General features: G+C 34.0%; 1 protein-coding gene across 1 annotated transcript; it reads left to right on the top strand.

Moving 5' to 3' along the window:
- Positions 1-2,965: 2,965 nt before the first annotated feature.
- On the top strand, positions 2,966-5,686 carry LOC117317864 (E3 ubiquitin-protein ligase TRIM4-like). Its single transcript, XM_033872823.1, has one exon. The coding sequence runs from the start codon at positions 3,792-3,794 to the stop codon at positions 5,316-5,318; it is 1,527 nt and encodes a 508-aa protein (XP_033728714.1). The 5' UTR covers positions 2,966-3,791; the 3' UTR covers positions 5,319-5,686.
- Positions 5,687-16,918: the final 11,232 nt, after the last annotated feature.

The raw sequence follows: 16,918 nt of genomic DNA, 5'->3' as shown, positions 1-16,918 counted from the left end.
ACAACAACAAAACCATCTTCCCCCCCCCCCCCCCCCCAAAAAAAAAATCAGAAAAAAAATAAATAAAGATAAATAAATAGAAAACTTCTTATACTGACTGTTACATTTGAATATATTACACACATGTATATGGACATATAAAACATTTTCCTTTTGTTACCTTGAAACTATTTTACGGTTGATTCAATATTCCGACAGCAATGACCACAAAGAACGTCGGAGGGGGTTATATAATAATTAAGGCAGTTCTATTTTCGTGATATTTACATGGTACACATATATACATATAGTATGCAAACTATTATTTACTTGTTTAATCAAGTACATGATTTTATTTCTTCAGTTATATTCAATTATTTCTTCGCAAATTACATATCACACTTAAATATGTAAATAAGAAAAACAATCAGGCTCTTCATTAGGGAAACATTTGACATTTATATATTCTAAATTCAAAGTACAATGTCACCTTCATGATCAAGACTTCTAAAATTAATTCCTGTTTTGACTTTTGCCGCGTTGTGTAATATAAATATATTTTTTAGACAAAATACATATACATAATGCATTCAAATGCAAATGCAGCAATAAGTTGGGGGGATATTACATGTTATGCAAAAGCCTCGTTCTGGTGGATGATCAAATCTTCTAAAAATATTATGGTAATGAAATGATATGTGTATATAAGGCGTGTGTATTGAGAGCTTTGTTAGTGAGCTGGAAGGTGGATGGGCCGACATACACCTATACCTAACACTGTCTTGGTTGCGGCATACAAAGGTACATTTATATGGACAGGTTTGCATTCAAAGCAACGGCTCTGTCTGTGTACCTGTGTGTGTCTTTCTGTCTGTGTGTGTGTCTGTGTGTGTGTCTGTATGTCTGTCTGTCTGTGTGTGCGTCTGTTTGTCTGTCTGTCTGTCTGTGTCTGTCCGTGTGTCTGTCAGTGTGTGTGTGTGTGTGTCTGTCTATCTCTCTGTCTGTCTGTCTGTCTCTCGGTCTCTCTCTCTCTCTCTCTCTCTCTCTCTCTCTATCTGTCTCTCTCTCTCTCTCTGTGTCTCAATCTCTCTGTGTCTCTGTCTCTGTCTCTCTCTCTCTAAGGAAATTTGGAGCAAACACATTCCTTTTGCTAAAATAACGCTCCTGTTATAAATAATGATATAACCACGAACAGATTCGTCTCACGAACGAGCATAGGTTAATAAGGGGCAGGGTCCGACTGGAGTCATCATAATCATGGTGTATTTTACAGCAAAAATGCCAAATCTTAGTACCAGGAAAATAATAATTATCTTATTTCCGTTAAAATACTTTTAAGGTCATTTGGCCACAAACTTGAATGAAGAAGATATGATAAAACGTCCGGTTTCTGCCTTATATACGTACAACCACACTACTTTATTCTGGTTTTTAAAATGATGTTGAAGTTACAACATATGTAAAACCTTCAGAAAGTTTACTTTTTGTAGAAATACTCTACTGTTTCTCGGTGGTTGTTGCTAGTGCTACAGAACTCATACACTCCCTGAGGCAAGTCTACTTCTAAGTGACATTCAATTCATACAATGGGATCAACCTTGACACAACGTGTCATTGCATAATAACGCAAGGAATTTAATTAGCATACGGTTATCGTGTTATACAGCTCGATACAGGATATACACATATCATTGCTTTGTTGCTGTCTAAGAAATATCCATTTTATGTTCACAAATTCGTCTTACCTGGGTTGATAAATGGCTAATAATACAAAGCAAAACAAACTGAAATATTGAAACTAAAAACAATATTGTAAAATATGCCTTCTTAACCATTGCACTTTTATGCAATAAACAGAATAATATTATGATAATATTTGTTTAAATATCGTTTTGACAGGTTGTTTACATCTACGGCGGCATTTGGAGGATGATTACAGATGTCGGTGCCACTCAGGAGTCACTTATAGTGTAATCCCATTGAACTGTCTTACGGGGATCAGGATACTTTGAAGTCATATCTAGTAACATAAATAACCAGTCTTATTATATTGGACTGGCATAACTCAGTTAATTGAATCGACATATGACAGCGTACTCGGTCACGTAATACTGACAGCGGGACACCCCGTGTTATAACATTGAATCGACAGAACTCAAAAAAGGTAGTATGACACCGTGCCCGGTCACGTGATACTGACAGCGGAATACCCCGTCTTATAACACTGAATCGACAAAATTTAGACACGGTAGTAGGACACCATACCCGGTCACGTGATACTGACAGCGGGATACCCCCAGAAACGTATCTAATTCCATGACATCTAACTTTATTTACTTTCAGACGGTTTAAAGAAAAAGAACATATTGATGGTAAATTACACAAACATATTTTTAATGACTTAATTGTTTTAGTTTTCAAGAGCTTACATTTCAATAGTTTATTCTTAATTGACTTCGTGATTTTAATGTTGCAATATTTTAGTAGATTGAAGCTGTTTTCAGTTTTCAAAATTGTAGAAAAGATTATATTTATATCAACTCAAACTCTATAATTTTTGTTTTATAAACACTTGAATGTGTTGGTATGGTTTTGGTTTGTGTTGTTTTACGCCCTAACAACAGACCAATAAGGGCGGCCTTTCCTGGGTGTGTTTTATTTAGTTTGTATTGTTTAACGGCCTAACCCCAGCTACAGTCATTTAAGGGCGGCAAACCATGCGTGGATATTGGTTGGTTTCTATTGTTTAACAAACTATATACAGCTATAGTTTTTTAAGGACAGCCTCCCCTGTGCTGGTAATTTATTGGTTTTATTGTTTAACACACTATCATCAGCTATAGTCATTTAAGGGAAGTCTCCTCTGTGTGTGTATTGTTTACTTTATAATGTTTAACGTCCTATCAACAGCTAAAGTCTTTTAAGGGCAGCCTCCTCTGTGTATGTTTGGTTTGATTAGTATTGTTTAACGCCCTATCAACAGCTATGTTCATATAAGGACGGTCTCCCCTGTGTGCAAGATGCATGCATGTGATGAGTGCTTGTTTTGGTTGGTTGTTGTATGTTCGTGTTTGTCTCCTTGTGATAGCACAAATCTGATGTCGACATTATATTGCTACCTCTCTGAAGCATACTATAACCCTGTCACCTTCTACTGCCAACGGACAAACCTGTCCTCCCACTTCTTAATTGCTGAGCGTTACGCTGGAATAGAAACTACCATTTATAAAACTCTGGAATGTCTCTGCCAGGGAACAAAACCAAAAGAAGCCTTACTCAAATGTGTCGAATGCATCATTTATATATTGTAAAGGACTCAAATATATCAAAAATGTGACGTTTTTTATTTTGTCATAACTGCAATCACAATATCTTTCCCAGTTATTTATGCGTTTTATGCATATATTCTCACGAAACATGACTTATATTCTAACGCAACATGACATATATCCTCACGCAACACGATATATATCCTAACGCAACATGACATAAACCATCACGCAACATGACACATTTCCTCAAGCAACATGACATCAACCATCACGCAACATGACATATATCGTCACGCAACATGACATATATTCCCACGCGAAGTGGTATATATCCTTACGCATCACGACATACACCCTCACGCAATATGATATGTATCACCACCACGTGGCATATGTCTCACGTGACATGGCATATTTCACCACGCAATATGGTATCGATCTTCACAAAGCATTAGTAGATTTCTTATTAATCAAAAACACGACTGCAATCACAACTGATTGATTTGTGATTTGCTTTCAGGTACTCATGACGTCTACATCATGGCAACAGCAATAATAAAAACAGCAGAAGATCAAATCACATGTACGATATGTCTCGAGATATTCGCAGAACCAAAAGCCTTGCCGTGCCTGCATACCTTCTGTAAAACATGCCTTGATAAATACATCATAGAAAAATATTCTCAAAATCGGAGAGGAAAAGGATACAAGTGCCCAATATGCCGACGTCTTGTTTCGGTTCCTCCACATTTAAAATATGAGCCTGAAGTATGGGCTAGTGAACTGGAAAATAATCACTCGGTGGCATCAATGATTGATGCATACAAAACAACAAGAGGAAAAACAACGGAAACATGTTCAGAGCATCCCGAAAAGGAACTCAATTTGTTCTGTGTAGATCATAAACAGTTCATCTGTTCCCTGTGTTCTCCTCAACATCGACGTTGCTCTGACGTCATCTCTCGTGAGGAGGCACGTGGTGATGATATATCAACAGAGAATTCAATCCAAACCAAATCGTCAAAAATGAAAAACCTTGAAGAAGGCATGAATCTTCTCTTCGAACAGTGCAACACAATTGAAAACTTGATGGATAAACAACGAACTGCTTTGGGGTTTCTTGATCAATCGGAGAGGCAATTTCGAGCCGAAGTAATATCAATGAGACAGAGATTGAACAAAATGACGGAGAAAAACAAAGAAATATCACAGGATTTATCAACGAAGGGAACAGAAACAGATCAAGCAAATAATCAACATCAAGACCAATTTCAGGAACAAGAAATCAAACTTCCATACCAAGGAAAACCGTCATGGATAACCGGGATAGCCGTTTTACCGTCGGGGAAACTGCTCATTGTGGATCATACCAATGAAGCCGTGTTCGCATTTAGTCTTTCCCTCGAATTTCTATGCAAAACCATCATCCATCCGGCACCTTACGACATAGCAGCAATTACAGCGCTCCAGGATCACATGATGGTATCAATCCCAAATACACGAGAACTCCTGAAATGTCATGTACTAGAGAATGGTTTCGTTGAAAGTGGTCCAAAGCTGAAAACTAATATCGAATGTAAGGCAGTTGCATCGGATGAAGGAAATGTAGCTGTGTGCTCTAATGATGAACTGCAAATCTTTGAAACGGATGGCAAAGTCTGGATGATGGTTTTAGATGAATCTTATACTGAAACAAAGTTCACTTACATCACAATGAGGGCATCGGAACAGAAGGTTTTCATAACGGACCACAGCTATCTAGAGCCGCACATAAAGTGCTTAGATTTTGACGGAATAATTATATGGAAGGTTGCAGATGGCCGAATCACCTTCTGTACCGGAATTTGCGTCATAGGTACACAGGTAATGATGACATCATGGGATTCAGGCAAATTATTGACTGTGTCCTTTAACGGCGACAGATTTGAAACGTACCGCAGCAATACTGTTATGTTTCCATGGAAACTTCATGTATCTTCCATAGAAAATATCATCTGCGTTTCTCAATACAAGACGACAATATCTGAGGAGGACAAACGTACAATAAAAGTGCTCAAAATAGCGTGAGTCACCCATACTGAATAACAGTATATTGACACAACAACAAAACATTCAAATGTGTGTAGAATTTGATTATACATATATTGATAACAACATCTTTTTTCAAATAAATAGTTGGACCATGTTCCTTGTACATTAATGTAAATTACACTTTTTATGTATTCAGAAAAAGTGTTTAACGCGCTGTTTCTTGTATCAGTTTCCATCAGTCAGAGCTTATTCAGCTTAGAATATAACCTCATACCATTTTTATTCTTTGAGATTGTGTATAAAACCTTGTAATATGCTAATTATTCTTTTTTTCCAATTTCAAACAGTAGCATGTTTTCTTTGCCGAAGGAAACATACAGCAATTGACAAATGTATCACAACAAATTGTGCGTGTATGTGTATATAGGGATTGGATTTCACTTTAATGTTAACCATGCTTTTATGGAGCAATTCCTCTAAGAATATATTCTATGGGGCGCGCTAGCTCCCCATTTAGAATATATTCTTAGAGGAATTGCTCCATAAAAGCATGGTTAACATAGAAGTAAAATCCAATCCCTATATTTACACTTACGGATGTTGTTTCTATAAGTCTTTGTGATAACAATATTTTTTCTTTGTAAATAAAAAAAATCATATAAAAGTCGGACACAGTGGGAGGAGTCAATTATTAGAACAGCCAATGGTGACGCTTCACCATAAATTGAGACTTTTTTCCGCGGTAAAAATAGTTCTGTTTTTTTTTATTATGATATTAACATAAATAACGAAAACATTTTGATAGATTATCGTATTTAATATTGTCAAACATGTTATTTTTATACATTTAACAATGGTAAACAAACCCTAACTTAAATTGTAAATGTAAACAAAGCTATGTGCTTGGCGAAAGTAGTTCCCGTACCCTGTCATATTTTCATACACAAGTTCAAAGGTCAATGTTTCCATGCAAGAATGGTAAACAAATCGGTCTGGTAATGTTATGTAGTGACAAAACTTTGCAAGTGTAAATATATATGTATGATAATCTAAGAGACCACGCTATATACAGGGCAATGGTTAGGGTGAAGGAATATGTCAATATTTTTCATAAAATGTTCATTCCCAGTTATTTCTTTTTGTGTGTGTGATATCCTTTCATCTGTGACTTTCATACACGATATAATGTTATATATACGAAATGGTCATATGCAGGTCAATATATACCATATGTACTCCATGTTCTAAATTTAGAACAACCGTACTATTTGGACTCCTGAGTCTAAAATATGATGTGATATATTTTGACATATATCTTTATTCTAATTATTGCATTTTATTTGTTGATATGTTTCATTTTTTTTGTACTTTGCTATGAAAATAAACGCATTTATTGACGATAAAGTTGTTTGTCTGAAAGTTCAAGGCGATTATCAAGTTACTAGTTTATACTCGAGGAGTTGCGTTCACAAAGAATTACGACAGACAGACGGATGACGACAATGCCTTATTGGCCTTTTGGCCGATGGGTAATAAAACGAGAACAACATATGAACAAAATATTTTAAGTGTACACGGAGAATATAACCAGGTGCTCAAGAAGTTACAGCGATTTTCTGCTTCATCGACGACACAGAGACTATCTAAATGAAATAAATATTTCAGCGTTTGAATGAGGTGTTCACGATCATACAGTTTTACTTCAACGTAGGCCATATGCACCTTTTAATTATTCCAACAACCGAACCATATAATCTGACCGTTCTAGAAATAAACATAATATGAAAGAAAGTCACAAAATACTCCAGGAGACAGTGAAAGGAATTAAAACTCACATTTTCGTAAGTTTTAACATAATGAATGCAAGAAACCTACAATAATTATAGGGGAAATGTCCAAGTAATAAGTGCTGCTATTATTTTTTCGATTCAGAAATATGGTATGTCTCTTTCTTATATTACAATGACTTTCCCAGACACAAATTTGATATATTGCAATTCAAGTAATCTTCGACAGCACGGGTTGTGCTACAACGCCGAAGGGTTATACAAGTGCAGCCAGTGCTCAAAACCTTTTTTTGATAGTAGGAGCCTCTTTGATATTCATCGGTGAACACTTTCAAAGTAAAAATCTTCTGATACATGAAGGGTAGAATTTATGACATACGTTTCACTAAAACCACACCAAAACAGGGAGCAAACAGAATTAAAATGCAAGGGATTCTCTTAACGGAAGAGCCATTTCACATAACACACAGAAGGAGAAGGCGTATATATAATACATGTAACAAACTCTTTCGTTTTAGAAATAACCCCAATCGCCAACATAACACAAGCACACACCGACGCCATTTACAGATGTTCAACATGCAATAAAGCATTTAAAACTGCTACGAGAGAGTGAACGTGCAACAACCAATCTAGGACTCGAACTCGGGACCTCCGAACTCTAGGCGGACGCTCTAGCCATTTGAGCTAATTGGCCACCAGTGTTCAGCCGAGTTCGATTCTGCTCCATTCCTCTACACAACCTTTATATCCACCAAAACCGTCACGAATCGGAATCGTCCATTTGCAACACATGCATGAAACATATTTTGTCAAAAGAACATCTCAGGCGACAGTTGCAGGATACACCAAAATAATGTCTGTGAAAAATAGAAAACACAGATTTACACTGATTGATATAATAGTACATTGCACGGAAAGTAGCGTAACACTATTTGAAGAAAACACAATGATGGCTTAATGTAGTTATAGTTGATTGAAAAAATACATTCTTGCCGTTATTTGATAATTGGAAAACGTATTACATTTGTGATATGCTCTGCAGGTGCAGCGTAAGAACTGTGCCTGTCGCCGCATTGCATGATTGTATTGGGTGACTTAATTTGGGATCTTATATTTTCTCTTATTTCAAAACAACTGTCTTCCTCCTAACGTCTCTCTTGACACTGCATACTTTTGACCTTTAACTGAACGTTCGGCCCGGTGAGGAAGACGTTGGGTTCTGTCCCGTGGCCGAGACTTACAAGAGTCTATAAAAATGGTAGTTACTGCTCCTGGTAAACGCTTAGCATATCAGAAGAGGGACGACTGATTCGTCTGATGTCAGTATTATGTGATCAGGTGGGGTGCCCTGCCTGTTAGTTTCGGCAGAATGCTTTAATGAGGTAGCAGAAGTTCCGCGCTATCATAAAGAGTCATACACGAATAAATTGCAGCCCCCTAAAACACCAAATTCACCACATGCATGTATCTGGCACACGGGGGAGACCATCATTAAATGTCATTAGCTTTAGATAGGATGTTAAACAATACAAAACAAAATGTAGTGATTGTTTTAAGCTTTTCATATTTTGTTTTATTTTCCTTCCGTCCGTCCAATATCTTTCGTAGCATTTCTGTTCTATTGTTTTTGTTTGCCTAGGTAGATGATGCGTGTCTGTTTACCTTTTGTTTACGTCCAGACATATCAGTGTTGTATCAATATTTCTAGAAAGATTTTGTGGACTTAAGAGAGGCCAACCTGTATTCAAACGATTTGTATTTTAAAAGCTTCATTATATGTATTGCTCTGTTATAATGGGATCTCGCAAATGGTGTTTAACACAACCAAAAGACTTGTACAGAATAAAATTTTCCCACATACATGTATTTATGTTTTGAAATGTTAATATGAAAACTAGCATTGCTATTATTAACATTATCCTATCAACGATAAAAAAAAAGAGAAAAGAATCGGGAAACATGTGTTTGGTTTATTTATTGAAAAAAAATTATCATCTCTCACAAGTGACTTCTCCCATCTTATTCAATGCTGATTTCTGTAGCGCATTCCTCTGCAAGGACACTGTTTCATGCTGCGTTTTCCTGTTTCTTCTTCTTCTCTAATTAAAGCAAAAGAAGTGGTTTGTGTGATTATGATACAGAAGATGATGCGATGACTTAATTGAAAGGGTCTCTTTTTTAAATTGCATGATTACTATATGAAACAATGCTTTCTGTTGTTTGTTGGTTAGATGACGCAGTTTCATAACAATGTAGCATCTGAGCTTATAGGTGGATAGTTGATAAGTTTTGCATATATAATTCATTCAAAACATGGAATTTGACACGGGTATCAAATCAAACTATAATCCATCATTCATAAAAAATAATGTATCGAGAAAAACATAATAATAATATAATGATAAAATGGTACTAATAATAAGAATTTTCCTTATGTGCGCCAAAGGCTATAACTACAGAAAATATACTATTGACACAGGATTTGAAAGAGAAATGTCATTTGCTCAGATAATGCCACATACCAAGTTACAACTCCGTGTGACAAACGGGAAAATGTATGGAAAACTGATAATTAGAAATTTACAAAGGGCTATAACTCTAGCAAAAAATTAAAAAAAAAAAAAAAAAAAACCCACAAAAACAAAACAACAACACGGGACTCAAACCTGATGTGTAACCTATTGTGATACCGCAACTTGATGTAACAAATGGTAGCGGGAAAACTCTAGAAAGCAATATCTGTCAAGTGTGATTGACGGCGACAGGGACACGGCACCGACGATGCGTTACGATTGACATAGTAATCCCCACGTGACCGTCATGCTTCATAGGCGATGTAATAACCATCCACAATATGCGTGAACATATATTAGCACAACGTTTTCACTGGTTTTTGTTTGAGCATGCAGAATAGGGAATTAAGCGGTTTACTAATTTTCGCATAATTACCCTGTTCAAGCACATTTAAGTCGGCACTTGTGTTTGTCAAGCCTTGCTTCAACTTTTTTCTTTTAATGCATGTCAAAGTATTTGTCATGAGCCAATTTTTTATTTTTATTTTGTCTTGTCGGATTTTACATGATAATACAAATGCATTTATGACAAAACACACACATTCATTCATGACTTTCACACACCCACATGTGCTGAATTTGTTGATCATCATCACCATCATCATCATCACCACCAGCACCAGCACCAGCACCACCACCACCACCACCGTTACTTATCTTATTTAATCATTCGACCTCTATATCAATACACTATCATAATATTACATTGTCATGTGATTTCTACATCACCATTCAATCTCTGCATCATCATCATTTCATCACTACAACACTATACTTATCATTTCGTGACAATATCATTACATTGCTACACCATCAACATTTCATGACTTTAAAACTATATTTCACGACACTGCTGTCAAAGTCACTATCATCAATACCATACAAAATATAAAACGTTGCCATTATATCTCATATCCTTACATCAATTATCATCATAACACTGAAATATCGTTTCATCACTCATTGTAATCAGTGCCATCATGACATTACGAGAGATTGTATCTTATTGGGTGTTTAAAACACATGCACATTCACACGCACGCACGCACGCACGCATATATAATTACCTGACGTTAATAATTTTACCCACTCCTTCTACCCATTTACATATCTATCTTTATACCTCTCTCCTTTGCTGTGAGTCATATGCTTTTGTATTTCATGATGATCAAGAATAATACAAATTAATGCAGTAATATTCATTGACTTGTGCAAGCACCTAGTTCTGTAAATGTATTGTTTAATTGGCATAATGATTTGATTGTCAACTTTGTATATTGTAAAATTGTTATTATTATTATAACGCATTTTTGTTTAATGTAAATGGTAAAATATAGCTTTCAACTACCAATATAGACTTTTAATAAGATTTTGTACTTGATAACATTACCAAAATTAATGTTCAATATTTTTTCTTTCAGAGATACATGGATTGCAAAGATGACTATCTACTAGCATTGATTTAAAAATAAATGAGTGTATGGTTAAAGTATTGTGGAAAACTTTAAATAGAAGCCAATGAAATTTGGAATTTTTCAATATGACTTAAAATGGATCTCTGATATATTTACATCAAATTGATTGCTTACCTCAAAATTGTAACTAATTGCATATATTTTTATTTTGCCATTGCTCGCACAGTGATGTATTATGCAGATGAGGCAATTACAACCATAGTAACAAAATTAGAAAAACAGCATTTTTATTTTTACTTATTGTTTATGTTTGAAAAAAGACATTTACATAGAAAACATTAGCTTATAATTTTATCATCGAGGTACTTCTCTTAAAATTGCCTTGCGAAGGAAACTTTTTATTTCCAATCAATTCCTTGAAGCGACTGTGACTGGCGGCCATGTTTGTTTTCATTAGATATACAACTGACCAAACCCTTACGCTTGTAAATTCAGTACCATTTACTATAATTAAACACTTGATACAACAATCTATATATAGATAACTTATCAAAAGGAAAAAGAAACTTTCGTATTGAATATTTTCGTATTGATTATTTTCGTATTGATTATTTTCGTATTGATTATTTTCGTATTGATTATTTTCGTATTGATTATTTTCGTATTGATTATCGTATTGATTATTTTCGTATTGATTATTTTCGTATTGATTATCGTATTGATTATTTTCGTATTGATTATTTTCGTATTGATTATTTTCGTATTGATTATTTTCGTATTGATTATTTTCGTATTGATTATTTTCGTATTGATTATTTTCGTATTGATTATTTTTCAATATAAAGTCCTTCACTGGGGACCTCCTTTTCTAAACGTTCCCGAAAATTCAAATTATCTATTTACACGTAGGGAGTGTTGTTATGAACATTTCTAAAATATATCTTATCATGACATTGCTGTACCTAATATTTATGTGACAGTTGAATGTCACTGAAAGTATGTTACTGTTGAAACAATAATAACATTATAAATATAAATGTAAAATCAGTACAATTCATTATACATGTTATTTTGTATAAAACATATGCAAATATGCATAGCATGTTTTTGATTCTAACCTGAGTCACTGGCACTAGGCCAACAGTTGTTCATTTTGATTGGCATATTGACAAAAACGCATGCGAAACGGTTAACATAAAAGAAAAGATTAGAAGAAATATTATTGAAATATATCATGTCAATAACTATTTGAAAATGATAGGTGAAACAAATGATGATAAGTGCAATTTCTGTAGAGATGAAACAGAAGACATAAATATATGTTTTGGACATGTCTAGGAGTTCAGGAAATATTAGGACAATTAGCTGATTTCTTATTACAGAAAACAAACAGAAACATTACCATTGACTTGAAATTAGTAGTGTTCGAAACACCAAAAAGATATTAAAATCACAACCTTTAGACTACTTCAAACTACTTAAGATATATTACATTTTTCTTCTTCCCAAAGACAAAACCGACTTTATTTGATGTGTTAAAAACTATTTTTTTCAAAAATACACAGGTAAGAAAACAGTACGATTAAACTAAAAAAAGAACTCCTTTTTTTTTTAAATATGGGATGGTTTGGTTTGGTTCATTTTGTTTAACGTCCTATTAACAGCCAGGGTCATTTAAGGACGTGCCAGGTTTTGGAGGTGGAGGGAAGCCAGAGTACCCGGAGAAAAACCACCGGTCTATGTTCAGTACCTGGCAACTGACCCACGTAGGTTTCGAACTCGCAACCCAGAGGTGGAGGGCTGGTGATAAAGTGTCGGGACACCTTAAATATGATGCTGAATATTCATTGAGAATTTGATGAACTTAGATATCTTTTTGTTTCATTTTGTTGACCATTTCTATAATTTTCTCGGCCAATCGAAGGTAATTATTTACATCTTTCATTTTTCTCATAATAACGATCTTATACCAAGAATCTATAATTAGCTTATCAATGTATTTGATCGTCTTATTGTTTAATCAATATTGTTGTATTGTTTGTTGTGTATTTTTTAATCTGTATTGTTTTAATCAATAATTAACTTTTCAATTTCCATATTACATTAGATTTGGTCTGATGATTTAGAACACTGACATATATGTATGTCCGGGTGTGTTTGTTTACCTTGTCTTTCAATTTATTTATTTATTTCATTTTTTGTTGGGGCCGACACTTTATCACTAGCACTCCACCTCTGGGTTGCGAGTTCGAAACCTACGTGGGTCAGTTGCCAGGTCCTGACTGTAGGCCGTGGTTTTTCTCCTGGTACTCGGCTTCCCTCCACCTCACCTCCAAAACTTGCACGTCCTTAAATGACCCTGGCTGTTAAAAGGACGTTAAAAAACAAAACAAACCAATGTCTCGTTATGTGATGTGGTTGTTGTGTGATGTGTCTGTATACGGGGTGAGTGTATGTTTATATAAACATATATTCATTGTTGTAAATAGGTTCTTACTAATTTTCTCTGTGATTTATTTTTCTTTTTTTTACATAAATTTATTATTTAATTAATTAATGATAGATGTAATAATGACACTGTTTTGATTTTAAAATGATATAGGAATATTATTATTCTATATGCATACATTTCATTCTTGATTAAAATAAATATGAAATAATTTAAATATGTCATTAAAGGTCAGAGTCATCTTACAAAAATAAATGATAATCTATATATCTTTTTAAATTAGATAATTCAAACTATTAACAAAATATAATATCTAATCTATTATTGCTTAGCATGTACATACATTTTTGTTTTAATTTCATTTCTTAAATATACATATTAATTGTTAAATGTAAAAAAAAAAATGATAATGTATGAAACGAAAAGAGAGACATGTTGAATGATTTATATAAGAAAAAACAGAAATTGATAAGTGGAAGATGAAAGAGATCTTGCGCTTGGAGAAACATATTACCAGAGGGCTCCCGACCTTGGCAATCATCCAAAATTCTGCTGAGGAAATAAAAGTATATTTGTTACTAGAGCAAATATATATAGATAACATTTTATGCCAGAAAATTATCATGATGTTGAAATGAGCGTGGTTAGACAATCGAATCAAATCCCGACACTTGATGTACCCACAAATTAAATGAAAATGACGAATGAACTATAATTGCATAAAACGACGAATAAAATATTTTGTTAGACTGGTTAAAGCCTTGTAAAGTCCGTAATGTCTGAAGCCAATTGTCATTATGTCGAGGACCCCAGATGATACAGCCATGACCTGACGCCAAAGCGCCTACCATATCCAATATTATCAAAATGATTAAAGGGACATCACAGTAAAAACGTTGTTATTTTCATTGAATGTACGTGTTTTGTTCCTTTCCAGTTATGTTTCTGTGCTATCCCAATATTCAAAGTCGATCCCTATGTCCAGATTGACCACTCGATTTAGTTAGAAATCCTCTAAGTATAGTGACAGTAGCGATGTACTGGTACAGACTGTATAAATATTACTGAGTTTGTATAAATATTACCGAGTACCGAAATATTACCATTTTTGTTTTCATGTGTTTTAGTTTGTTGTGCGCATGCGTTTTATCGTGTATATAACAAAATATACATATCCAGACTGTTGATCAACGAATTGTGATAACCTTTTTATAATTAATAATTGATGTTTTTGTGTACATATATCATCAAATTTGAATGGCTATTGTTTATAAGGTTATATTTTTTTAAAGATATATCATATAATATGAAATATTACAAAATAAAAATTGGTTTACCATGATGCCTCTTTAAGCAAAATATAGCAATCGTAACACATGTATGCAACACAAACTGTATATATATATATATTACGAATCACTTATCTCATTCTCATTCGTGGTGGTTCGAACAGGTTTGATAAATCATTCCAACATTGCGAACATTCATATAGCCATATACAATGTTTGATCTTATCTAGTCTAAATGGTTTTAATCAATTTCAGATAGCATGTAAGAATGGATGTTTTCACACATGGGCAATAAGACTAAAAAAGAAAAGAACAGTTTTATTATATGTACAATTTGTTCCGAAATCTTCGAGGGAAAGAAAAGAGTCACTTTAAGTGTGTGACATCAAGAAATATTTCACAATATTATGTTATGTCAGAGTAGAAAAGCTTACTGTATCCTTTCTGTCATACTTCTATAGTTGTATATATCCATCATCGAACTAAGGAACAGCTTCAAAATAACCGCGTGATAAGGGAAAATATGAAAACCTATAGAGATCATCGCGAAAAAAGGAGTTTCCGTAATAATCTTATCCAATTAGCATACCAAATACGCTGCTTTAAACATCGATGTTTCGCCGATATTTGAATGCTAAGGTGACGGAAATAAAGTACAAATCGACACTTAATGTCTCATCAGCTGTTAAGTTTTGTTGTTCAGGAACGAGAAGAGAAAAGTTTTTGGCATACAGGACAAATCTAAGAGGCACAACATGAAGGAGAACGAAACCAAACAAAGTGATAGTGAGGATTCAATAACAAAATTTTCCTAGAGAGTCAACTATTTTTTTAAAAATTTGTTTCGTGTTTTTATTTTTGCGATCTGTTTTCTGAGTGCAGCGTGTGATATAATGCATACCATATATACATTGGATATTTATGTCGCATGATTAAAAGGAAGTACAAATTATTGACAGGGTTTCAAGCACAATCATTGCATTGCATATAAATGTATGTGATATTTTCGTTACTTGAATTATGAATTTGTCTCACAAAAATAGAACTTTATAGTGTTTCGATACTCCTTTACGCATTTTGTGTTACTTCAATGACTACAGCTAGAAAAAAAAATATAAAACAAAAACATCGTCGTCAATTATTGCTCCATATTTACTTCTTCGTTTTTAACGTAAATATTGTTATCTTCGACGGATTCCATCTCCACAATTTGATCAAAATCTGTTTTTAATTACATTGAATTAAGTTACAAGCAATATAATATCATTTCTTTTTATTTCTCGCAGGATAAACATTACAAAATGCCTTCTGCGGGCTATCTGATGAAGCGGGCAATCTGACAAAATGACAATGTCTCTTGTCTTTCTCTGGTGTACTATCAGGTACCGACATTGCTATTTACGGTTGAAATAGGAATGACACGATACTGTCTTCTCGTGAGCCATTACATCATTATAAGGAATCGACAAAACTGTCGCCTCGCGTTTTTATGCAGATTTTCTTTCTTTTGTGAATATATTGCCAAGGAACGCGTTTTCCAAAAATAGCGAAATAAGACTAGCCTAATAAAACGCAATAGATTCATCCAAGTTTGTCTTGATGACGAAAATTTGCTACTTCTATTGCAAAATTCACATTGAAAGCTTCTGCCCATCTGTTAAATAATTTAATTCGACATGATATGTTGGTGTGAACGTCCGAAGAGTCAACATAAAAAAGTTTAAACTATCTTGACAGACATACAAACATGTAAATATAATTTTGCAACATTAATATTGACCATGTATTACGGTAAGGTAGTTATATATGAATACATCGGTCGCTTAGCGTATATTGGTTACTTAGAATGACTTATATCCATAGTCCGGAACAGTGTTTATTTTGTACTTCTTTCTATATTCTCCATGTAAAGCCGTCTTATGTTCATATGTGTCTTCTTATCGATTGGGTTATGACTTCATCGACATATAAGTGATCACTGTTTTGTTTTGTGTAACACTAGGCGACTGACTCTGTTGGTAAGCAGTTATCCAGCAATATACTGAACCATGGCCATCCACATTACTGTTTATTATTTTAATTTATTTATATTTATTTTATTTGCATTTTTTTTTTTTTTT

Source organism: Pecten maximus, chromosome 19, assembly GCF_902652985.1.
Source record: "Pecten maximus chromosome 19, xPecMax1.1, whole genome shotgun sequence".
Lineage (NCBI taxonomy): Eukaryota > Metazoa > Mollusca > Bivalvia > Pectinida > Pectinidae > Pecten > Pecten maximus.
Note: the sequence above shows the minus strand (reverse complement) of the source record. Positions and strands in the feature narration are given on the sequence as shown.